The sequence below is a fragment of the Mesoplodon mirus genome (assembly GCF_964341445.2).
Source record: "Mesoplodon mirus genome assembly, chromosome: 1".
Taxonomy (NCBI): domain Eukaryota; kingdom Metazoa; phylum Chordata; class Mammalia; order Artiodactyla; family Ziphiidae; genus Mesoplodon; species Mesoplodon mirus.
This window is the reverse complement of record NC_138976.1, coordinates 4,853,789-4,879,857: the sequence shown is the minus strand read 5'-3', so window position 1 is coordinate 4,879,857 and position 26,069 is coordinate 4,853,789. Positions and strand designations below refer to the sequence as shown.

At 49.7% G+C, this 26,069-nt stretch overlaps 1 protein-coding gene across 9 annotated transcripts in view; it reads right to left on the bottom strand.

Moving 5' to 3' along the window:
• RAPGEF1 (Rap guanine nucleotide exchange factor 1) overlaps positions 1-25,345 on the bottom strand; it is a gene marked incomplete at its 5' end in the record, with an annotated part of 157,688 nt that extends 132,343 nt beyond the window's left edge. For 2 of the 9 annotated variants that reach the window (XM_082617298.1, XM_082617302.1), the window contains 2 exons: positions 19,897-20,012; positions 25,144-25,294. In XM_082617298.1, the coding sequence (XP_082473424.1) occupies positions 19,897-20,012; positions 25,144-25,208 (181 nt within the window). Of the gene's footprint in view, positions 1-15,743; positions 15,934-19,896; positions 20,013-25,143 lie in introns of those variants that run through there. The other 7 variants (XM_082617301.1, XM_082617306.1, XM_082617300.1 and 4 more) reach the window with 7 other exon arrangements.
• Positions 25,346-26,069: the final 724 nt, after the last annotated feature.

Genomic DNA, 26,069 nt, shown 5'->3' with positions numbered 1-26,069 from the left:
TTCTCTTGACACGAACACTAAGATCCTTTCCATCCATTCCAAAGAATATGAATTTAAGATCTGGTTAATCTAATTTTTCTCATAAGGAAAACATGCTCTGGTTGTTTTATGTACACGTTTATTGTTTTTATAAACCAAACTGTCCCAGATTTTGATGCTTCCATGAGTTGAGTGACTGGAACATACGAAGTGGCAGATGCCCACAGGGAGAAGGGCACGAAAACCGAATCCAGCTGACCCCCCCGCGGACTCCATGGGACTGACCCCGCCTTGGAATAGAGGCCGTATTTCTGAAATAGTTCTCTCACTGCAAACGCAAGACCCCCTCCAACACAAATGTGTGGAACTCAGTAGCTGTAAATGATTCCTCCCTCAGTGTTTTCCCATCCAAATCAGGACACTTTTGAGAGTGACAGGGACGGCGCTATTAATAATCAGGCCAGGACAGCAGGTGTAAGCCGGGATGTGTGATCATTACCCCATCTGTCATGTCTGCATGAGCCCAGTGATCCTCGAAGTAATTTTCCTCTGGTGTCCAGACACCTAACTGTGAGGCTAGATGAGAGCTACATTTATAAGCAAAACTCTAGAGCCTGACTCTTCAAGCAAAGGCTAGACCTCGCCTAGAGGGGAGACCTGGACAGCCACAGTGAGCTCCATGAGAGCAGCCTGGCTCATTTATCACTGTGTCCCCAGCACCTACGTTCATGAACTAAAGACGGCAGCTGCTCAAGAAAGCAGCTGAAAGAATGAAGCAATGCTTCCTGTTGTAGTTCCTTGATTCTAAAACGTATACTCCTTCACAGTTTAACTTTTGAAATCAGGATATGTTGTTTTATAATCAACCCTGCCAATGTATTTTATTTTTCTTTGTTTCCTGAGAAGTGTTAACTATATCACTAAAATGTCTCACATGTGTTGGTGCCATAGTATCAAAAAACACAGCGACTGCCTATCGTCGCAGATTCACGGAGATGCGTTAATGATACTCATGGGACTAGAGACCTTATCGTGACAATCTCGAGGCAACAACTCCCAAACGGAGGCACCATTCCATCTAACAGAGTTTCCTGGCCTTAAAACTGTCAGAGGAAGCCTGGATCTTGCTTCCATGGACCGTCCTCCCTCTTCCCCTCCCCCAAGTCAGCGACACCTTCTCATGAACGTGGCCAGTAGCCTGGAATCCTGCCCAACAGTGCTAGACTGAATGCCATCTGTGCTGTCCACCCAGAGCAAGTGCCCACAATGGTACCCAGGCAGTCTCAGATGGAAGCCACTGAGAGGCTTGGGAGGGTCTTTACTAAGAGCTGACATGCACTGAGCACTCGCTGTGTGCCAGGCTCCAGCACCCCCAAGCTCTGGGGCTCAACTAGACCTTGAGGTCCCTGGACTCTCTTCCACTCTTGGCAACGTTCTACTCAGACGAATAAAGGACGGGAACCAAAGGTTGCCAGAGGGCGGCACTGGACAAATTCCCTCTGTCAGGGTCCTCGAGGAGCCCAGCACAGCTGAGAAGTGCCACATCCGGTGGGGAGGGGATCCACCCTGGCTTAAAAGCTCCCCGCCCCACAGGAGCCCAAGTCTCATAATCTCACAGGCTCCCTCAAGAAGCACGCCCAGGGACTTCACTGGTGGCACAGTGGCTAAGAGTCTGCCTGCCAATGCAGGGGACACAGGTTCGAGCCCTGGTCCGGGAAGATCCCACATGCCATGGAGCAACTAAGCCCGTGCACCACAACTACTGAAGCCCATGCGCTTAGAGCCCACGAGCCACAACAACCGAGCCCGTGTGCCACAACTACCGAAGCCCGTGTGCCACAACTACCGAAGCCGCGTGTGTGCCACAACTACCGAGTCCACAAGCCACAACTACTGAGCCCGCGTGCCTAGAGCCCTGCTCCACAACAAGAGAAGCCACCACCACCGAAATGAGAAGCCCATGTGCCGCAATGAAGAGTAGCCCGCGCCCACTGCAACTAGAGAAAGCCCGTGCGCAGCAAGGGAGACCCAACGCAGCCAAAAAAAAAAAGAAGCACTCCCAGTTACAAGACCCACCGCACTCAGGGAGCCCAGGGTGTTGTGTCCCACCAAGTGTTTATCGTTCACCTAGAGGTCCTCCCAGCCCAGATATAATTAATTAAACCAGAGGTCATTTCTACCATAAGCACATCTCCCTAGTAATATACTTGGCTTATGCCATCACTTTTTAAATGTTTTAATATAACTTACTATAAGACATTTAAGATTAAATAACTATTACACAAATAAATACTGAAAAATAATTGGTATCCACAGCATTTTTTTAAACTGTGGTAAAATATACATAAAATGTACCACCTTAACCATTTTTAAGTGTTACCACAGTTCAGCGGTAATAAGTACATTCACGCTGTCGTGCTGCCACCCAGTCACAGCAGGGCAGGAGGTGAGTGGCAGGCGAGCAAACCTTCACCCGCTGTTCCCCGTCACTCACGTGGCCGCCTGAACCATCCCCGCCCCCCCACCCTGGTGGGAAAACTGGCTTCCACAAAACCTGTCCCTGGTGCCAAACAGGCTGGGGACTGCTGAGGTCACAGGACTCTTTTTGTCCTGTAAAACTGAATTTAAACATTAATTAAATGTTAGACAATAATTCCCCATTCTCCCTTCTCTCAGCCCCTGGCAACCACCATTCCACTTACTTTCTGTCTCTATGATTCGATTACTCTTACGTATCTCACACAAGTGGAAGCATTCAGTACTTGTCCTTGTGTCTGACTTCTTCCACTTAGCATAATGTCCTCAAGGTTCATCCATGTTGAAATGTGTGTCAGAATGTCCTTCCTTTTAAGGCTGGATAATGTTTCATTGTGTGTACATACCACATTGTTGTTTATCCATCATCTGATGATGGGTACCTTTTGGCTATTGTGTGACTAATGCTGCTATGAAACTGCACATACAAATATCTTTTTGAGTCCCTTCTTTCATTTCTCTTGGGTATATACTCAGAAGGAGAACTGCTGAATCATATGGTGATTCTATTTTTAATTTTTTGAAGAACTGCCACTGTTTTCCATAATGGCTGCACCATTTTACATTCTCACCAACAATGCACAAGGGTTCCGATTTCTACACATCCTTGTCAGCACTTGTTATTGTCTGATTTTTTGAAAGCAGACATCCTAATGGGTGTGAGGTGGTATCTCACTGTGGTTTTGATGTGCATATCACTAATGGTTAGTGATGTTGAGCATCTTTTCATGTGTTTACTGGCCATTTGCATATCTTTGGAGATGTCTACTCAAGTTTTTTAATTGAGTTGTTTTTTTGTTGGTCAAATGCAATCTTTATTTCTAGGAAACAGAGCTAGTTAACCAAAGTCAAATTCTATGCAGATAAACAATGATTATAACCATACAATGAAATACTACTCAGCTATAAAAAGCAATAAACTACTCATAAAAACAATAACTTCATGAATCTCAAAGTCAGTATACTGAGTATACTGAGTAAAACAAGCCAATTCCCCAAAGTTACATGCTATATGATATTCTGGAAAAGACAAAACTATAGGGATGGAAAACAGATCAATGGCTGCCAGGAGCCAGAGGTGGAGGAAGGGTGTGACAACAAAGGGACAGCAGAAAGTCCCCCCCCCACCTCCGACCCCGGGGTGATGGAATTGTTCTCAATCCTGACTGTGGTAGTGGTTACACAAATCTACACATGAGTTAAAACTCAGAGAACTGTACACCCAAAAAAGGGTCAATGTTACTACATGTAAAATTTTAAGACATTCTCATGCAGAAGGGGAAAGGGTTCTCCTTTTAACCACACAGGCATTATGCTAAGCAGCTTACAAGCATCATCTCATGGAATCCTTACAAAACTTCAGAAATGTATAAATATCGACTGTCACCTGAGCCCAGGTCTGACTGAACTAGGAGAAACTAAGTCCTGATTATTCAGATACCCAAGATCCCATTCGATCCTTCCAAGACCTGGGGTGTGTGTAAATTATGATCGATCATACAGTAGGAGGAATTTAGTGTTGGTAGAACCACATCCACACATAATCTTTCTCCCTGGGGATGGGATCCACAGGGCTTCTATCAGATCCTTCGCAGCACTTAGGATCTTAAAAAGCTCAAGAACCACTGTTCCTGTTCAAGGAACACAGAGGACACAGCACATCTGTGACAGTGCCAGGCCAGAAGGGAAGGCTCCAGACACTCAGGCTGGTTCTCTCTCCATCATCCAAAAAATGCCACAGTTCCAAGCATTCCTGGTGACAGTGACTTCATATGTTCCCCGAGATGATTTTAGTCTACACAACTTCCCCAGTAGCAGGTGCATTTCACTACCAAGCTGGGACCAGTACTTTGGCCTCCCTGCAACACAGGCCTGAAACGGAGCCCAGGTTCCTAGTCCAATTCCTATCTTGGTCAAATATAAAAACTTCATTCTACAATCTTGCACATTTAGGGTAAGTAACAGACAGCTCCCCGTAAACAGAATAAAACAAGGAGAGCTCATGCAGGAAAGCATGCTTTTGATCTGCACCTCTGGTTTTCTGATGACCTCAGAGAATTAGTATTTGCAAGGTACTCGTGACAAGCTGAGGCAGAAGCACACATTGGTGGGGTTATGGTAATTAAATGAGGTCCAGGACCAAGCGACTGAAGCGAGTGAAAAGGGTTGGCTGGGCTTTGGTCTCTCTGCAAATAGCTGTGTGCTTTGAGCTAGTTGAACTGACAAAACTGCAAGCAGACCACACACATTTACTTTCACTTATCAGAAAGGCCCAAGAGAGCACAGGTTAAGGAAGACTCAGAACAATACACTAGAATTTCTGCATTTATCTCAACTGTGAAAATTAATCAAGGAAGGGGACTATAGGGTATGAAGCCACCCCACTTGCCACGTTCAATGCAATTTGTAAGTTACCTGTACACAAGGCCCTTGAACGGCTTGTGGTGTTTTAGCTGTCACAAAACAAAAGCAACATCTCGTGATGATTTCACGTTCAGTGTTGAATAAAGATGGTTTTGTTGACCCTGAGAGTCACCCCTACAAGGAGAAACTGAGGTGGTATCTCTAGGGATGGAGCAAAAGCCTACCTGCTGGTGACCTGCTCAGCCCTGCTCCATAAGCCGCTGCCCACGAGCACAGGCCCGTTCCTTTCAGACAGACTTACAAAAGGATATAATCAGGACTTTTCCTCCATCTACTGCACGTGCTGGGGCCACGTGTGTAGTTGAAATGAAATGCCATCAACTCTTCCCATAAATTATCTCTTTGGGGGCCTCCCTGGTGGCGCAGTGGTTGAGAGTCCGCCTGCCGATGCAGGGGATACGGGTTCGTGCCCCGGTCTGGGAGGATCCCATATGCCGCGGAGCGGCTGGGCCCGTGAGCCATGGCCGCTGGGCCTGTGCATCCGGAGCCTGTGCTCCGCAACGGGAGAGGCCACAACAGTGAGAGGCCTGCATACCGCAAAAAGAAAGAAAAAAAAAAAAAAAAAAAAAAAAAATTATCTCTTTGGAGGTTTATTATTTAGTCCTAAAAACCTATTCCCTGGAATTCAACTTGAGAGAGAGAGACGGACAGACAGACAGACACCCTGCAAGGAAATACCTCAATAGCCAGAGACCTCCCCTTCTTCTGTGAGTGCTGAGGTCCGAACTTCACTTACCATATGACCATTTTAAAGGAAACGGTAATTTTAGAGCAGAAGGGGACACGAGGTAGGAACAAAAGCTAATGTTTATTGTGTCAAGACTCTGCTAACATGCTTTACTGTACATCATCTCATTTAACCCTCTCTCAACACCATAAGGTAGGCACTGTTATAATCCTTTTCCAATTTACAGATAAGGAACTGAGGCTCAGACACGCAAAGCAACTTGCCCAGGATTCCACTGTTCCACGGGAGAGCTGGGATCCAAAACTACAGCTTTAGGACTCAGTCGAAGCTCCCCATCCCTGCTCCATGAGTCCACCCTCTCACTTCACAGATGGGGAGACTGAGGGCTCAGAGGGCTCAGAGGGACCCCTGCAGACCCAGGGGCCATGAAGCAGGTCTCCTGACCTCCAGCCCAGGCTCATGCTGCCTCTAACATGGATGAGTGTTAAGAAAAGTATGAAAGCTAGATCAAAAGTCTCCTGCACACAGCAAATGCGGTGGCCAGATTCTCAACTCCCTAAGGGCACAGATGCCTCCAAACTTCTCAGTACCCTCATTGCATTGGAGGGCTGCTGGACACTTGGTGAGCATTCAGCCAATGCTGTATGGATGAAGAGGTGTTGGGTGCATGTATGGATGGGTGAGTGTGTAGGTGGGTGGACAGAGCTATGTCGACTAAGGGCTACTTCCCACTGGTTTACATCCAAAGTAGATTCCCTTGCAATATTTTCAGCAAATGTACTTTTTAAGCCACCTCTATAATGGAAAAAGCAGGAGCTGCTTCATAAATCTGTAGGCAGATGTGAATTCACCTTAACAGTCCTGCAGAGAGGTTGGAAAGCCCCAGGGGAATCCCAGAGCAGGTTCCAACCAAAGACAATGACAGTGCCTTCCAGCCAGCCTCCCTGTGGCTCTGTGGTAGAAGAGCAGCAGACCCCAGATCCAGCCTCTCAGTGGGACCAGGGGAGCACACACGAAGGCAGGGAAGAGAAGGGATGAAGGAAACCCAAGTTCCCCAACCAGTTCTACCTCTCACTCAACTTGCCACCTGCCTCCCTTTCTTCAGCTGTCAAATGGCACAACACTTGCCATCTCTTTCTTTATAACAATAGACCTAATTAGATCATACAAGTATCAGAAGGTAAAATTCTGAGAGACTTCCCTGGTGGTCCAGTGGTAAAAAAATCTGCCTTACAGTGCAGGGGATGCGGGTTCGATCCCTGGTCAGGGAACTAAGATCCCACGTGCCGCGGGGCAACTAAGCCCATGCGCGACACAACTACTGAGCTCGCCCGCCTCAACTAGAGACCGAGTGCCACAGACTATGGAGCCCACGCGCCCTGGAGCCTGCGCGTCACAACTAGAGAAGAGAAAACCCGCACTCCACAACTAGAGAGAAGCCTGCGTGCTGCAACTAAGACCCAATGCAGACAAAAATAAATTAAGTAAATAAATAATAAAATAAATCTTTAAAAAAGAAGAAGACTCCCACTCCCAATGCAGGGGGCCCAGGTTCGATCCCTGGTCCAGGAACTAGATCCTCCTGCAGCCAAATAAATTAATTTTAAAAAACTAAAAAATAAAAAGGTAAAACTCCCAAGGACACAGGAAGTACTCAACAATCGTAAGCAGTCACCCTTCTCATTTGGGAAAAATGCTGTGTTACTCTAATACCTTTTAATAACAAAACAGACAAACAAAACCGAAAACAAGAGCAAAAAAACTGATGCCTATAATAGTGTTTTGAAAGCTACAAAGGATCATGTAAGTTTTATCATGATGATGAACAGTTACATGCCCTCCAACACTAGTGTCGGTAAAAACCAACAAAACTACACTAACACACACCGCCCTTTATACTGCAGACTAGACTCACAAAGAATCAGCATTAGAAAGGGCTTGGAAATGGGTTCCCCCCCACCCCACCCCCCCGCCCATCAGGTTACAACAGAGGCACCAGAGGCTCAGAAAGATTAAGCAATTTGCCCAAGGTCACCCAGCAAGAAGCAGGGCTTCCTGGCCCCCTGAGAGCTGGAGCAGTATAGCCAGGGGACCAATGTCATCCATCTCAAGCATCCCCTCCAACATTATCAGGTGGCCCTTTCAGTGTAGCAGCCACCTCAGTGACGGAGAAGTCCCTGGAAATGTAGACGCTCATTTTGAGCCAAGTCACAAAAGCCAAGAGAACAATGTCCAATGTCATCACAGCCAATGAAAATATGGATAAATGGGACATAATCAAATGGGCTTTAGTCCTGTCTTGGCCCCAACTTGGTACGACCATAGGCAAATCTCAGCTATTTTGGATCTCAGGATCCCACGCACAAAAGAAAAGCTCTGTGTCAGAGTTTTGTCCTCTGTAGAAGGAGAACGTAACAGTACCTTTCTCCTGTTGTGAGGATTGAAGGAGACCATGTGTGTAAAATACACAGAACAGAGCCCGGTACCAGCACGTGGTAAGTGCTTAATGAACGTTCGCTACTACTCTTATTTGTATTTATCGTTGAAAGGAGAGGTTGAGAGCAGCTAAATCCATGACCCATGCACAACCATCCATCTATTTATTCACAGTCACTTGAAGGAGAGAGGGCACACGTGATCATCCAGACCCAGCAAATAAATACAACCATTGTTTGCAAGCCAGAGGTTTTGTTTGTTTTTCTGTTTGCTTGTTTTGGGCCAACTAAGTGGCTATGCGGCGCCATCTCATTCCACTGGACTTCCGCTGTCCCGTCTTCTCATTCCATGTCCACGCCTTCCTTCTTCCAAAGGCTACAAGCACCGTACTTCTGCTCAGGGGGACCACGGGCTGCTCCCATCCTTAACAGCACAGTGTGCGTCCAGTCAAGTCCACGCCAAATGCCTGAACTCCGCCCTTTTGTGCCCGGCCCAGGAGGCACCACACACCACCCTGGGTTTGACAGCTCCATTTCGTCTACACTGTAAAAGCAAGGTAGAGTTTCCTGATCATGAAACTTAATTTGCCGTAAAATGACTGTGTGGAGCCAGCAAGCCAATGAAAAGCAAAGGAGAAAGAGCATCTTTAAGGGACCAATGGGAACGGAGGGTCTGAACTGTTACGACATAGTAACGGTATTTTAGAAAGATGCAGTCCAGACTGCACGACAGGACAGGTTCAGAGAACTATCGTCTATCTTCCAAACCACAGCCTGGAAAAAAAAAAGTGGGGAGAAAGAGGAATTGTGACCATCTGATGCCAGATTTCTAATCCATTTAGGTAAGTCTCTCCACTGCATCTTCACTCACAAAGAGGACGAAGTGGCAAGAGAGACTCTGCTTAAACCCCTTGATACAGAAGAAAGGGGGCGCCAGCAGAACACCAACAGCCTGCCTCTCCAGCCCCTAGAAGACAGCGTGTACTGTACAACCACCCATAAACAGAGAGCTGACAGTGCAGGGAGCTGGTCCGAAATAACGCTCAGAGGACAAATGAAAAAAGTAACAAGTACAGACAGGGCCTCCCATCATGGCGCTGGCCACACTGGCAGGCAGAGCAGAGCTGGCATGTGCTGTGGTTTGTAAATGAAAAAGGCAAAATCACAACTGCCTGACGCGAATGAGCACCGCCTAAGAGTACCTCACTCCTGTGCACCCCCAGAACCACTCAGAGTCACAACGGGAGCTCCAGACTATCCGGGCTGCACGAGCCTCTGCCTCTCATCCCTCCCTAGAGCTCTCCCCACAGAGTGTTCTGGGAATTTCATCTCAGTCCCTCATCAATTTTCGGAAGAACACTGATCACAATGTATATGGTTAACACAGAACCCCAACTAACTGCGTACGCTTATCAGAGTATTGGTCCTACTAACTTACCAAGAAACATCTCAATTGGCAATTCAAAACCCAGAAGAAGCTCCATTTAAAGTTCATTTTGAGGCTTGGAATCAGAAACCTAAGTTCATTCTTTAACAACATGAATTAAATTCACTAGTAGATAGTTTCTGAGCACCTACTACGTTGTAGGTACAGTGACGGCAACCCCGTGGTAGGCCAGACAGGCACACTCCCTCGAGGGGCTAACGGTCTATTTGAGACCGTATTTGTTGATTTTTAACTTGAGGAAAGGAAACTGGGGCTTTGGTTTCTGAACGAGCTGAACAATATTGTTCTATCCAAAGGGTTTATCTGGGGTCTTCGCACGGAATTAACTATCTACTAGAGGAAGAGGAGGCACGGAGAGCCTCAAGGAAGGCGGATTTGGAAGAGGAGGCTGAGTGCACCCAGGAAGTGGGTCTTCACACTGTGCTGGTGGAGGATCCAAGGAGGGGCCTCAGGGGCCACAGCTGAGTGGTAAGGACTTGCTGTGTCCAAAGTGCTCCCCACTGACGGCTGGCTAAGAGCTTTCCTATATGTTATAAAAGGCCTGATGCTTTAAAACAAAACAAAACAAGGAAGCACTAATTTTAGATTCTCCCTCTCCCCGCTTCATGGCACTGATGGAGAAAATGAGACCCAGAAAAGGGAACGAATCTCCCAAGGTCACAATTGCGTAAATGGTCAAATGGTCTAAAGCAAGTGACCACAAACTAAGATGACAGATCCCTTAATAATTCACAAACTGGTTTTTTGTTTGTTTCTTTTTTAAATCATAAAACAGCCTCCAGGGCAAGGTGGATGACAAGTCAGAGGAACACCTGTCCCGGCAGCCGGGCGCCCGGTCGGGGCCGCGTGGGTGCGGTAGCAGAGGGGCCGGCCAGGCCGCTACTCCTTCCAGCGCGTCATCTTATTATGGCAACGGGAACACATTCAGCTGGACTGAGGTAAGCCCCAGCCGGCCCTGTGCTCAAAGGCATTCTCCAATCCGGGCTGGTTTGGGGGATGATTTTTCTGCAAACTCATACATGACTCATCTTTACAGGCCTCCTATCAGGTCTGCTGGCTACAAGGAATCCCATTCAAACCACCTCTGCCAACAGCTGCTCAGGAGACCAGGAAACCCTGGGGTTGCTGCGGTTGATGTTTAAGACGTACTTAGCCTGCATCTGCCCTATTTTTTATCTTCTTACAGTACTGCCGCTGATATCAGTATCACACGCAGCCTGAAGACTGCATTTGGCCTACCCTAACTTAACAGAGATTTTTTTTTTTTGTAACACCAGAAAAGAAACTTAGAAACACGAACAATAATTAAGATAAAGTTACTGCGTCTCCAGCAACATGGGAAGCTCTAAGCGGTGCTCTGGAAAAGGACTGGCGGAGTCGGAGCAGAGGTGGGCGCCCCGCTGCCCTGCACCGCACCAGGGTTGTGACCCTGGGCAAATCACCAACCTTCCCCGGGCCTGAACTGCCCTCAGGGTAAAACGGGGATAACTGGCCCTGCTCTAGTCCTCAGGACTTGTTTTAGGGATCAACTGAAATGAGGTCATCTGTCAATGCACTCCAGGCGGAAACTATAGAAACTGCACAAATATTCAAGACCGTCTTTATGTTACCCCTGGACCGAGAGCCCGGGAGGGCCAGGCTCCTGCTGGCTCCAGGCCACCGCAAGGTGGCACAGTGTTTGCCAACGAGGAGGGTGGAGGGTCGCTGTAAGTGCCACAGGAGTGAGGGAATGAATGACTAGCAGGTGCCATAAGAGTGCTGTATTTATTGACTGGATACATTTTGAGCGCAAAGATGGATAATTGTGGGGGAAAAAAGGAAGTGTAAAATTTGAGAGGAGTTTAAAATTGATCAAAATACAGTGACCGCTGATCTACAAGGACTCTTTCCTAGGCCAAAAATGTGCAGCCTCATGTGACAGACTGCACTTGTACTTTTTATCTGTTCTGAGAAAATACATAAGGACAAAAAGTTACTATGACAGCAGACAGTGTGAATTTTTCATTTTAATTTATAATGAAAGCATCTTCACACATCTGAAACACACAGCACCTGAGTCTGAGACACCGCATTGACTCAGTCCTTGGGCAGGGCGCTGGCTGCGCCTGCTGCCGCTTCAGCAGCCCCTCGGAGTAGCCTGAGGCCACAGGGGGCCCAGAGAGTGGCCAGAGGGTTCGGTAATTGATGAAACTCCTAGACAGACTGCCAGTGGTCTGCTGGAAATACACAGCAGGGAAAGACCCCCCACCCAAACAAACAAATAGAAAAACCTGCGTAATTTATATCTTCATGACATCTACTTTTATTGTCTGCCCTAGTTGGATGGTATGGCCCAGGAAGCACAAATCTTTCTTGTATCCCAAACACTGGGATGAACTAGAAACTCTGGGCCTTTGGGAGGTTCTGGAAAAACTATTTGGTAATGAACTGAGGAATGAGCACCTGAGACTCTCTGATGAGTACAACCGGTGAAACTGAGGCCACCTTCTTCCCTACGCCCCCCTGCTGCACCCAGCTAACGGCTCACCTGAAAATCTCAGCCCATCACAGAGGCAGTTCCCACCGTGAGTCTGATGGGATCCCTTGTAACCCCCCCAGCGCTCCCCACACTGCCAGAGGTAAGGCCTGTGTGGCAGCATGATGCCCGCCGAGTTCACCGCTGGCTCCCCAGAGCCTTGCACAGCACCGGACAGCAGGAGCTCGATCGGTGCCAAGCAAGGGGATCAAAGAATGAATCCATGAAGGAATGGGGCAAAGACTTCAAAGTCCAGATAAAAAGCAAACAAACACGAGTGATTTCCACAAGGAGAGGGATGCAAACTCAAACGTCAACAGTCCAAGTGGGAAGCAGGAATCAGTACTGGGGCTGGCAGCAGGAGTGGGAGGTCCCCGCCACAGTGGCCTCGTAGGAACAAGCGCCCAGGGTTACTAGAGCTGCTCATTTTCCAAAAGAACCAGAAACCTGAGATTTGTGAGTCATTTCCTGATTGTTAAATACTGACCATCAATTCTTTCTTTTTTCTCCAAGAACATGTATGGATCACACACAACGCATCTATTGCCTGAATCCAGCCCACAGCCACCAGTCTGTCACCTCTGTTCACCAGGCAAGAGAGGTGTTTCAGCTCCAGAAGCATTAAGGCTTCAATTCCCTCCACTTAGTGCATCTGCTGGGAGTTAAGCACGAGCACACTGAGACCCACCATCACTGCGTACACGCCAGAACCAGATTCACTGGTCCCCGAAAGTGGCCTCAGCACTGCACACATCTCCCGCCAGCGTGGGTCCTCCAGAACAAGTCCCTCTTAGTTCCCAGGGAAGCGCCTCTTATCCTTGCCAGGCCATCCCGAAAGCTCACCCCGGGAGCTCCCTAATCTGTCTGGCTCCACTCACTCCCCGCCTCCCCATTATCTCTGGAAGACACCAAGGAGCCTCCCCCTCCACTCCAGCATTCTTCCTGGCCTTCCAAATTCAACCCTTCTCCACCAAGCCTAACTGGACTGGCCCAACCAGCTAGCAAGCTGATCCTGTGCCACCCTCTGGAACCCAGACTGTCTTCATCCCCCACTGGCCCAGGGCAGATAACCGAAGACAGCCAATCTGGTCCCTACAGAAGGGTAGGCCCTCCTAGGAGGACAGTATGTATGACACCCCCATCCCAGACAGGCACTGCTCAGTAAGTAAACAGGTTGAAAAGCAGCACGACAGATTCAAAAAGGTCTCCCCCAGAGGTTGAAGAGGCTGCGGCTCATGAGAGGTATCAGGTGGGAAGGATGGGCAAGAGTCTCGGGGCTGTAAGGGATGCACAAAGTTTTCTTTTACACTCAAAAAACCTTGGCTCCCTTAAGCCCTGAGAAGTGAAAGCACTGGTCCTGTTATCAGAGAGGAGATTGTGAACACATGTAAGCAACTCTTCTGCTCAAGTCAACAGAAAACAGCGAAACCTAACAACAATGAGCACTGACTGGGTGTCAGGCTCTGTAATTTCCCAAAGACTGTTCACCTGCTAACAGGAGGCGCCACTTCACCTAAGGACCCTTCCTTTAAGAAACACTTTGCGGGTGACTTCACAGTAGGTCCATTTAGAAAACTCCAACAGAAACTGAATGGGATATCTCATCAAAATGCAAAGTTGAAAGCCACCCACAATGACCAGAAGAAACCACCGAGAAGGTGTACCCCTCATTCCAGAGTGTCCCAGGCTTCCCTGACAGTTGTGTGTGAATCACAGCAGAAGACCTCACACTAGAAGGACAGACCTCCCGCTAGCTCCACGTGAGGTGCCATCTCTGGTCTTGCCAACCTCAGCACTTTCAGCGCAGCCGCCTCCCACCACGTGCATCTTCCTCCTGAGATTTCCACAACCCCTGCTTGGCCTCTTCCCCCACCTCCACGTGGGGCACCCTCGCCCTCCTCCAGAGCCTTCCCCATGCCCTCAGCGGACAGGCCACCCCTCACCTGTGCCCACGGGCCCCGCCTCCTGCTGCCCCACAGTTCCCGAGGCCTGGCAGCCCAGGGGTGATGCTGGGGCCAGCTCTCCCACCCACAGACAAGTTTCTCCGAAGGCAGGCACCCCTGGCTTCTGCATCTACTACAGCCCCCAGCAGATGGAGATGCCCAGGCATAACCTGGGCCAAAAAGAACTGGCCTCAGGCCTCCTTTCTCCAGGGAGTAGGGGATGCACGTGACAGCTCATCTGAGAGGGCTGAGCTGTGGAAAGCAGCCCGTGGGGTGGCAGGTGCTTTTCATTGTGCTCTTTTGGCTTTTCGTGATTTACCAATTTTTCAATTATCCTTATAATTAGACAAAACCCTGTTAATGCTATTTTTAAAATAAACCAGTCAAATTTCCCATCAATACCATTCAGAGACGCGACGCATCCTGAGAAACACTGCACATATTAACCAGAGGTATTTCTGGAACGGCATGTGTGCTAGGAGGAAACTCCTGGTCACTGGACACAGCCCTGGGCCTGAAGAACAGTGACAGAAATACCCAAGAAGCAGCACCTGAAGCCAAGGGCCCTGCCCCCAAGGAGGGCACCCAGGCTTCCACTCAGAGAGCAGGGCATCAGGGCCCGGCCCGTTTTCCTCTGACCGGGCGGCCTACGAAAAGCCATTGAGCCCCGAAGCCTGTCAAACCGGGACCACGTTCTCTGTCACAGAGAATCTACGAAGATTTAATAAGGCATACGTTTAAGGTGCTCAGCACAGAGCCGGATACACAGAAAACCCTCAAAGAAGGCGACGAAAATTTCCTTCCTGTGCTCAAGCCACAGCCTGCAAGTTACACGGCCGGCTCGGTCCACTTCCGAGGCGCCTCTCCGAAAAGTGTCCTGGTTCAACCTGGGAAACCAGCAACTTCCAAAATCAGTGTAACCTTCCCCCTATCCATCCCCCTAAGCTCCCACCTTCCATAGCTTGGCTGCCAAGATGATGACAAGGTACCAGGTTATGACAACCCGTGATGTCCCCGCTAGGGAGCCCAGGACCGCCCGCCTCCCTCACCTGCGACTCAAGGATGCGCCCTGCAAGGTGTCGCTAATTAAGCTCTGGGCCCCAGGTGCACGGCCCGAGTAGAATCTTTGGAGACTCTAATCCCCGTCAGGGCAAAACCCAGCTAACCGGAAGGCGAGGCTCCGAGATTTCTAGAAGCACACAAAGGGATGGGGTTGGCATCAAGACTTCTAACCCACCCCCAATCCAACTGGCTCCCCACAAGCCCCGCTTCCAGGGCTCAGCTTGATACCAGAGGAGAGCTCGCCCGCGCCCTGAAAACGCCCAGACACATCCTGCCCACTTCCTTTGAAGCCTCCGAAGTGGATACTTCTGGTTAAATATAAACTCGAGGCTCATCAGAAATGACACATTTTATGGCTCTGCTCTGTTCACTGCCTGAAAGACGACCGCCCGCCGCCGGGCCACTCGGGCACGCGGCCGCGGTCCCTGCCCCGTCCCCGGTCTCAGCCGTTGTCTCAAAGTTCACGCCGCGGGCCGAGCGGCGGGCACCGACCGGTCCGGCCGCGGGGCCCTGCGCCTGCACCCCGGCCCCCGCCGGCCGTGCGCCCCGGGGAGCGCCGCGCGGCCCGGCCCGCCGCCCGCCCGAGACGCGCCCCGGCAGGCCCGGCGGCGCTTTCACTTCTGCTCCCGGCGCGGCGACGGGCCCGCGCCCCCCGGGAGCCCGGCCGCCCGCCCGCCCCGGGCACGGGCCGCCCCGCTCCGGCCGCGCGTCTCACCTGCTTTCTCGATCTTGCCGGACATTTCCGGGCTGCGCCGGAGGCCGAGGCCGCCGCTCATCGGGCCCGCGCCGGGCCGCTGCGGAGCCACAGGCCGGCGCGGCCGCCGCTCGCCTCGGCCCTGGCTCGCCGCGCCTCAGACCCGCGCCGGCATGGCGGGCTCCGCGGGCCGCAGCCTGTGCGCTCGGCCAGCGGCGCCCCAGCCCGCCCGGGGCCGCCGCCGCTCCCGCCGCCAGCCGCCGCCGCTCCGCCTCCTCCGCTCCCGCCGTCGCCGCCGCCGCCGCCGCTTCCCCGGGCCCGCGAGCCGGCCGCAGCGCCGCGCCGCGCCGCCGCCGCCGCCGCCGCCCGCCCGCTGGCCTCGGCCGCGGCCAGAGCGCCACCTGCCGGGCGGCTGCCGCGCCGCCGCGAGCTCAGCGCCCCCTGCCGGCCCGGAGTCTCCAAGCCAGGGCGAGGGACCCACCCCTCGACCCCCCCACCCCACCCCGCCTGCACCTGGGACTCAGCGTCTCCCGCCCGCGCGGTGCCTCCACGCCAAGGCCTGGAGTTGGACACCACCTCAGACTCAGCCTCCTCTGCCGTGGAACCCGAGTCTCCATCTCAAAGCCTGAGTCTGATCCCAACCAGGACTCAGCTTGCCCTGCTGGCTGAAAGCCTATCGTGACCCTCTCCCCCGAGACTCAGCCACCTCCCCCAGCCCCCCGCTACTGGCCTGTAGTCTCCATACCATGGCTTGGGACTGACACCCCAATCCAGGGTTCAGTGCCCTCCCCTGCCCAGGGCCTGGTATGCCCCCTCACAACTTGGAACACAGAGCTCCCACACAAACTCTAGCCTCCATGCCAGGCCTATGACCGACGCCACCCAGGATTCAGAGCCCCTTGATGGGCCATAGTTCATGCCAAGGCCTGGGACCAATCCCCCCTCCCTCCCTCCATCTGGGTCTCGGCAGCCCTTGCTGGCTGAGTCACCTGGCCAGTGCTCCCTGCCCTCCCAGAGGCTCCAGGCCGGGGACTGACCTGACTAGGGGTTCAGCCTGACCTGACCTGTCCCCTTACCTGAGACTCAGCAGTCCCTGAGGGCAGGAGCCACCTGGCCAGGTCTGGGCCAGACTCCCCTGAAGGTTCAGTGTCCCCAGAGGCCCAGAGTCTCCCTGCCAACGTCTGGGTCCAGCCCATTAGGACATAGTGACCCCTGCCTGCTCTACTCATTTGACCCCCAAATGGGGACCAGGCTATCCTCCAGCCTGGGTCTCAGCTGTGGGCCTTTTCTAGCACGGCGACGAGTTCAGAAAAAGTCATTGGTTTAAGAATCAAAGATCCTACTTAGGGCTAGGCACTGTGTGAGCTGCTATGGGCCCTACAAAAATGTGCACGATCGATTCTTCCCTCCAAAGAGTCTGTAACTTGGGGAGTCAAAGTTAAATCATATAATGCAAGTATAAATAACAACAAATTTTAGTAACACAACAGATGTTCACATCCTGCCCCTGCTCGCTATTCTTGGCCCAAGATGGAGTGCAAAGAAGTAACACAAAACGAACTCGGTTTTCCCTCCTGCTTCCCTCAGATAAATAATCTGGTGATGGGAACAGGGTTTGGAAGAGGTGGAGGGAGAAGGAAAGGTAATTGACGTTGCAGAGATTCCTGTTCGCATCTGCCGGCACACTCTGGCGGGCTCACTGATTCTGTAACTGAGAGCTGGCCCTGGGTGGCGGCCAAATTTCCAGAGTCCTCAGTTCCAGCTCTCTAGGGGTCAAAGGCAAAGCCAAAGATTGACAAATTCATCTCTCTTTTCGAGCTGATGAATGGCTGCTCTGAGCCAGAGCCGCACTGCTCAGCTCTCGTGGCAGCTGCATCGTCAGGCAAAACTGGCCCTTGGCCCCAGACCACCTCCCCCCGACTCCCAAAGCCATCCCCAATCCTTCTAGGCTTCTGAGTCATCCTTTTAGGTCCAAAAGTCTGGGTGCAAAGCAGAAAATCAGTCTGAATAGTAGGCCCAGTCAGGGGTTCGTGAGAGTGGAACCAAATATATTCAATAAATCATGACATATCAAATGATGAGACATTTTCAAACAATAAAGTACTTTATAGGGACTTCCCTGGTGGTGCAGTGGTTAAGAATCCACCTTCCAATGCAGGGGACGCAGGTTTGATCCCTGGTCAGGGAACTAGATTCCACACGCATGCCACAACTAAGGAGCCGGTGAGTCATAGCTAAGGAGCACATGTGCTGCAACTTAAGAAGCCGGTGAGCCGCAACTAAGGAGCCTGCCTGCCGCAGCCAAGACCCAGCACAACCAAAATAAATAAATAAAATAAATAATAATAATTTTTTAAAAGTACTTTATAAATGGACATTACTGTTAGTTAATAAGGGTCATGGAGCTTATTTAATAAAGGTTATTCATCAAAGGTGTTTATAGCTATAATAGAACACATGCAAGGTAATGAAAGCAAACAAATTACTACAGCTTTGTTCTTCCTACCTTACAGCCTTCCCTCATGCTGCTCTTTTTGTCTAAAATATGCTCTCTCCCTCCTCTCTACCTGGCTAATCCCTAGTCATCTTTCACTTCTCAGTTTAACTGCCACTTCTACGGGAAACCCTTCCCTGACTCCCGCCCTCCATTAGGGCCAGTTCCCTGTACTGGTCAGGATGCTTGATTTCACTGTCAGAAACCCAGTTCAGCTCAGTTAGGGCAAAAAGGGAGTTTGTTGGACATCATAACTAGCAAACCAGGGTTACAGCCAGGACCAACAGCTACCTCTAGGCTCTGAAACTACGACATTACTCCTCTGCGTTGGCTCTATTCCCAGCTGATCTCTCTCTGTGCAGTGGCTGAGTTGGGTACCAGCTGACTCTCCTTAGCCTAGTTTGAGTCACATGCCTGTCCCTGAGCCAATGACTGCAGGGAAGGGGTGGGGGAGTAGGGTGCATAAATCGGCCAGGCCTGAGAATTGCACCAAATGCAAGAAACCTGGGGAGTGGGTGACACAGAACCAGCAACTGGGAGTGGGGACGGGTGATGCTCAAAGCAATATCTGGGGAAGAGATGCTGATGAGGCAAAATCCATGGACATTCATCTTGGCATCTTGAAGGGTTAAGAGCCTTGCAGAATCCTATATGTCTCTTTGATAGCACACACCTCCATATAGTTCTTTAATTTCTTGTATCTGTTTAATGTCTGTCCCCTTCAGGACACTGTGAGCTCCTACAAGCACGGACTGTCTCATTTGTACCCATGGGATTTTAATTTATGGAAGTGACTGAGTGACAACAAGCAGAGGCCAATGCCGCTGAGAGGAGAATTTATTACTTACATTTCCTGAGAGAAGGGGGCACACCATACCATGCAGGACCACATGGGGAGCACCAGGGTGGTCAGGAGGCAGAAGCAGGAGTGACAGGAAAGCTTAGGACAGCGTCTTTACTGGGTTTTTTTTTTCAGGAAAGGCAAGGCAGGGCAGGGTAAATAGTTTAGGATTGACTAGTGTGAATAATTCCAATGGGCTCTGGAAAAAGGGGTGCACTCTAGTTGCCTGGCCCTGGGATAACTTAGGGCAGAGGAAATATTGGTCTGGTGTGTGAGAGTTACATAACAGATACAAGAAATTAGAGAACCATATGAAGGCAGGCATGTCCTCTCATAAGGTGATTGGGGATGGGTTGGTTTGCAAATGAAAGGTGTGTTCCCTCTCCTATCGCCAAGAATTGGCTAGACTCTCCCAAGCCAGGAAGAATTTTAAGATGTCAAAACTTCATGAGACAGACATGGAAAATAAACTTATGGTTACCAAAGATGACAGGGAGAGGGAGGGATAAATTAGGAGTTTTGGATTAACATATATACACTACTATATATAAAATAAGTAACCAAAAGGACCTACTGTATAGCCCAGGGAACTATACTCAATATGTGTGTGTGTGTGTGTGTGTGTGTGCATAACTGAATCACTTTGCTGCACATCTGAAACTAACACAACATTGTAAATCACCTATACTTCATTTAAAAATAAATAAGTAATATAAAAATAAAATTTCAATGTAAAAAAAAACATCATAAGATACAGAAAATGAAAAACATTATTAGTCCTAGGACCATGTCTGGCTTATGTACATGGCAGCAACACAGGGAAGGAACTCAATCAGTACCTGCAAGGGCGCTTCTGGGCCCTCTCCCAACAGTCCAGGGAACGATGAACCAGATGACCACTACACAGCTCTGCAAAATCCACGGTGGAAGGGACAGCGAGGTGGCCAGGAGCCTGCTAAGAGAGCCTTTTTAAGAAGGGGCTTTTGGGGCTTCCCTGGTGGCACAGTGGTTAAGAATCCCCCTGCCATTGCAGGGGACACTGGTTTGATCCCTTGCCCAGGAAGATCCCACATGCCGCAGAGCAACTAAGCCCGTGCGCCACAACTACTAAGCCCACGTGCCACAACTACTGAAGCCCGCATGCCTAGAGCCTGTGCTCCGCAACAACAGAAGCCACCACAGTGAGAAGCCTGCGCACCGCAACGAAGAGTAGCCCCCGCTCGCCACAACTAGAGAAAGCTCGCGTGCAGCAATAAAGACCCAACACAGCCAAAAATAAATAAATAAATAGATAAATAAATAAATAAATGAATAAAAACAGCCAAAGGAGACTGGTGGCTCCAGGGCTCATCTCAGATTGGATTGCTGACAATCACTTCACACGTACCCGCCTGAACTCCCCAACCACATCGTCAGTTCCCTGAGGACAGAGATGATCTCCTCACTATATCATTATTGCAGATCAGAAGGGGAGGTGGAGTCCATTAATAATAGTAGCAATGGTATGAGGGCTGCTTGCGGCTGGCTGGTCACTGCTTTAACCCTCACAGTAATCCTGGGAGGGTGGGATCTAGATCAGGGAATATTTGTTTGGTCACATGTTACAGATACCAATTTAATAATGGCTCAGCAAAAAGAAGAATTTATTAGAAAGCACGCAGGTATCTCACGGGTAGAACCGAAGGGCAGGAAGTGCAATACCTCACCGGCACCTGAACTGCCCACACGGCCCCTTATCCACTCACCCCCAGGTCCCTTCCTCTCCCACCTCAGCTAACAGACCAGACCCATGAAGGATGCTCATTCCCAAACCTGAGTTCCAAGAGAGATGATCTGATTGGCCCAGCTCCAGTCAGAGGCTCACCCCCGGTCCAATCGGGGCTGGCCAGGTGGATAGGGTTACACAGTCCAAACAGCTGCTGGGGTCTAACCCTCCTGGTCTGGTGAAGGAGGGCAGCCACGTCCATCTTCTCCACTCCCTTGGCTGAGCGGGTTACACAGAGACACACTTCTAGTAAGTAGTCAGTCTGCACCACACTTTTTTTTTTTTAACTTTACTCCCCCCAGGCTCATGTTTTAACCACTGTTGCTACAACTTCCTTAACCCAGACTTCTCTTTAGGTACCCCACAGTATTTTACATGACGCTCCGTATTTGTTCAGTGCAGTTCCATTCCATTCACATAGGTTGCATGTCCTCAGCGTCCTGGCCTCATGAGAAGAACAAAGACAAACAAGACCTGGTTCCTGGTCTCCAGCAGATCCACGGGAATTGGGGGTGGAACTCCCAGTTCCCAACAAACTCTTCTATGAGACTGGCTATGATGAACATTCCAGCGGGGGGTGCCCACCGTGTTGTCTGGGTGTGAGGGTATTCATCCCGATTCAGAGCATCAGGAAAGTCCAAATAGAGGAGACAAATGTTTTAGTGACTTTAGATGACATTAGTGGTTTTGTTTTCATTGAGATTTTGCTCATTATTCATTCCTGTGAGCAAGAGTTCCCCAACATTCCCCCGTGCCCCCAAATGGTTTAATCCCCGATCTGGTTGCCATGCTCAGGAGACTGGGGAAGAGTCCACATACATCCTCAAACAGGTGGGGACAGATGTCTGGGTCATCACTCCTTGATCTAAACGTGGCATCTCCCAGACTGATCCCAGCAGAGCAGGCAGTACCTTGGCTTCACGGTACTTTGGCCTTTTCTCAGGCAAGTTAACAGACTTCTTGCTCTGGGTGCTCGAAAGCTAGTATGAAACACACACATTTTCAATCCTGACACATAAGCAACCACAGCCTTGAGGATCCGATTAAAATGGGATGGTTGAGCCCATAGCTGAAGCCCACCAGTGTGCGCGGCCTGGGCACTGTTATTTTCTTTCTTTTTAAAAAAAAATTATTTATTTTATTTATTTTTGGCTGTGTTGGGTCTTCGTTGCTGCACACGGGCTTTCTCTAGTTGCGGCAAGCGGGGGCTACTCTTCTTTGCGGTGCACAGGCTTCTCATTGCGGTGGCTTCTCTTGTTGTGGAGCACGGGCTCTAGGTGTGCGGGCTTCAGTAGTTGTGGCACGCAGGCTCAAAAGTTGTGGCGCACGGGCTTAGTTGCTCCGCAGCATGTGGGATCTTCCCAGACCAGGGCTCAAACCCTTGTCCCCTGCATTGGCAGGTGGATTCTTAACCATTGTGCCACCAGGGAAGCTGTGCTGTCATTTTCTTAAACAGTTCAGCAAACGTTACAAATGGCCTGCTGAAGGAGGAAATTATGCAAGAAGTGTAGTAAATGGCGATTAGCAAATAGCAGAAGCACACAAAACACACATCTCTCCTGCCCCCTAGTGAACATTTAAAATTCTAAACTCCGTTGGCTCAAAGCCATTTTTTTAAAAAACATCTTTATTGGAGTATAATTGTTTTACAATGGTGTGTTAGTTTCTGCTGTATAACAAAGTGAATCAGCTATATGTATACATATATCTCCTCCCTCTTGCGTCTCCCTCCCGCCCTCCCTATCCCACCCCTCTAGGTGGACACAAAGCACCGAGCTGATCTCCCTGTGCTATGCGGCTGCTTCCCACTAGCTATCTATTTTACGTTTGGTAGTGTATATATGTCCATGACACTCTCACTTTGTCACAGCTTACCCTTCCCCCACCCTGTGTCCTCAAGTCCATTCTTTATGTCTGCATCTTTATTCCTGTCCTGCCCCTAGGTTCTTCAGAACCTTTTTTTTTTTTTAGATTCCATATATATGGATCTGTATTTCTGTTTTTGTGCCAGTACCATGCTGTCTTGATTACTGTAGCTCAAAGCCATTTTTAAGAAAAGCAACATAATATCATTTTACAAATCTTTAAGTGTGGTTTAAAAAAAAAATTTATTTATTTATTTATTTAGGCTGCGCTTGGTCTTAGTTGTGGCATGCGGGATCTTTAGTTGCAGCATGCAGACTCTTAGTTGCGGCATGCATGTGGGATCTAGTTCCCCGATCAAGGATCGAACCCTGGCCCCCTCCATTGGGGGCACAAAGTCTTACTAGACCACCAGGGAAGTCCCATACAAATCTTTAAGTGTTAATCACAGAAAATACGTGCCATCATTTTGAAAAATAACATACAGACATATAAAGTGAGAGTCTCCCTTTTACTCATGAGAGGGAACGGCTTAACACATCCTTCCAGGCTTTTCCATATTAAAAATATATCCATGCACATACTTATTTTTTTTAATATATGAATCGGTTTAAAAGGTACGTATCAGTTGGTGCAACCGAGGCTGGCTAGATGCTCACCAAGCCCACCTACTGGCATACAGCTAGACGACATCTCCCAGCCTCCCCTGTGGTGAGGAGTGGCCATATGCTGAAGGGTGGACAATGGAATATGGTTGAAGTAATGATTGTCACTTCCATGCCCAGCCCATAAAAATCTCCCACACCTGATCCTCTATTCTCTCTCTTCTCCTTCTGCTGTGATGAAGGATGGAAGATGGAAGGAGTCTGGGTCCCTGAATGGCTGCCTGGAGCAGATCAGTGCTCTCCTCATGGACCTGCTGGGACTGGAGATATCGATAGATACATAGATTGTTTTAAAAAGCAACGTACTATCATTTTACATATATATGTATGTGTATATATATAGAGAGAGACTGAACATCTTTAATGCCAATACATATAAATCTTCCTGATACTTTTTAACAGCTGTGCAGCACTCCATTGTATGGATGTATCAGAATGTATTTAAGCATCCTTTTTTTTTTTTGGCAGCACCGCAGGGCATGTGGGATCTTAGTTCCCTGACCAGGGATCAAACCCACGCCCCTTGCATTGGAAGTGTGGAGTCTTAACCACTAGACCACCAGGGAAGTCCCTAAGCATCCTCTTCTTGATGGGCACATATTGTTTCCAGTTTTTTAAAATTATAAACGAAACTGCAATAAATATCGAGGTCAGTATATCTTGCTCATTCATGTTATTATTTCTGCAGGGCAGGTTCTTATTCCCTATTGTTTTAGATAAGGACACAGAAATACAACAACCTGGGCAGTGGAGAATGACCTGGAAGAGTTACATTTGGTTATGGCATGCATTTGGAGAGGTAGTAGAGTGCAGTGTTTCAGATCCTGCAAGAAACAAAGAACCAGGTCCAAGTTCTGGTCCTGCTCCTTACTAAGCAACCTTGTACATGTCACTTAACCTCTCTAAGCCTCAGTTTACTCATCTGTGAAATGAGCGTAATGCTGGTGCCTGCCTCATATCGGTGTATCTGTAAAATGGGGATAATAAAATAGGGCTACGAGTACCTACCTCATAAACTGTCAAGGTTCAATGATGAAGGAAGGAAGGAAGGAGGGAAGGACAGTGACCCCTGAAGGATGGATACAAATGAAGTGAGCCTTAAGATTGTTCCAGCTTAATGCCTGGAGAGAGTTTCCAGGCCGCAGTGTAGGGAAGGGCGACCCAGGCAGAGCCTGGCAGACTCCCTGAGTTGAGCAACAATGCTGAGAGTCTGGGGAGAATAAGGTAGCCAGAGTTCACAGGACAGAGGGGAGATGCACAGGGAACTGCAGGGCTACCTTGTAAAACTTGGTGTGGGGGGAACAGAGCAGGGGAAGAGGCAGGAAAGGGCTTAGTCACACGTGTCCACTTTCTCCTTCTAAATTGACCAACCGGATTGAGCAACTCTTCCTGGGGGTGGGGGCTGGGAGTCGGTGCAGGAGCAGAGAGAGGCTACGAGTGTTATGCTATCTGAGCTCTCTCCATCTAGAAGGAAATAGTGGTGTAAAAATGAAGAAGAAGCAATACTGTCGACACTCATACCTCAAAGCTCTCCTCCTGGCTCTGGGATTATTCTGAGATGTGAGTCTGGACCCCCCGTTCCTCTACCTGTCCCCCTGTCGCAGGATCCGCTTGCTCAGTGGGCCATTTGCTATTGTCTTGGTTGATTATTTACCTTGCTGAATAACAAACTATCTCCGGATTTAATAGCTTAAATCTGTGCAGCTCTTGGGTACCAGCAAGAGTTCACCTAGACAGCCTGCATCTGATCTCAGTGGCATCAGTCAGGGTCAGGGTTTGGAGGATTCACTTACAAAATGGCTTCTTCAGGAACGTGCTGGGCCTCAGTGCTCCTCGACCACTCTCTTTGTCTCCACATGGCTTGGGTTTCTTACATAACAGCGGTCTTGGACAACCTTCACTTGAAACATGGTGGCTGGCCTCTGAGAGCCTGGAAGCAGAAGCTACCAGGACAGTTAAGGGCCACTCCTGGACCTGGCTGGGCATGCCTTTCATCCCTGCATTCTATTGGTCAAGGCTTCCATCCCTGCGTTCTATTGGTCAAGCCTTCCATCCCTGCATTCTATTGGTTAAGCCTTCCATCCCTGTGTTCTATTGGTCAAGCCTTCCACCCCTATGTCCTATTGGTCAAACCTTTCATCCCTATGTCCCATTGGTCAAACCTTCCATCCCCACGTCCTACTGGTCAAAGCAGTCACAGGATCCGCCCAGATTCAAGGGGGTGGAGCAATGGACTGCACTGCTTGGTGGGGGTTGCCAAGGTCACTAAAAAGGACCACCTGGGATGGAAGATGATGTTGTGAGCATCTTTGGGAGGTTAAACTGCCCTAGCCCCTGCTTCCAACCCCATGTGTATGCCTCCTGGAGTCTCCAGCTCAGACTTTGTCCTGAGTGTCCACGGCCTGCTGAACACCTGCCCAGGCTGTCTTGTAGGCAGCTCAGACTCAAATGTCCAAACCTGGACCCAGCCTTTCAGCCCCTAAACCTGCTTCTCCTCCAGGGTTTCCTATTCAGAAAATGCCACCTCCTTCCATGGGTTGCCCAGTTCAGAAGCCTGGGTGTCCATCTTGCCTCTGCCTTCTTTCAACCCCCATTTACTCAATTACAAATGCCCCGAGGCTTTCCTCTCCACTCCGACCCCGCCGCCACTCCCCTTGCTCTTCATCTGGGCCTCCATCTCACACGTGTGTTATGCCAACAGCGCCGTAATGGGCCCCAA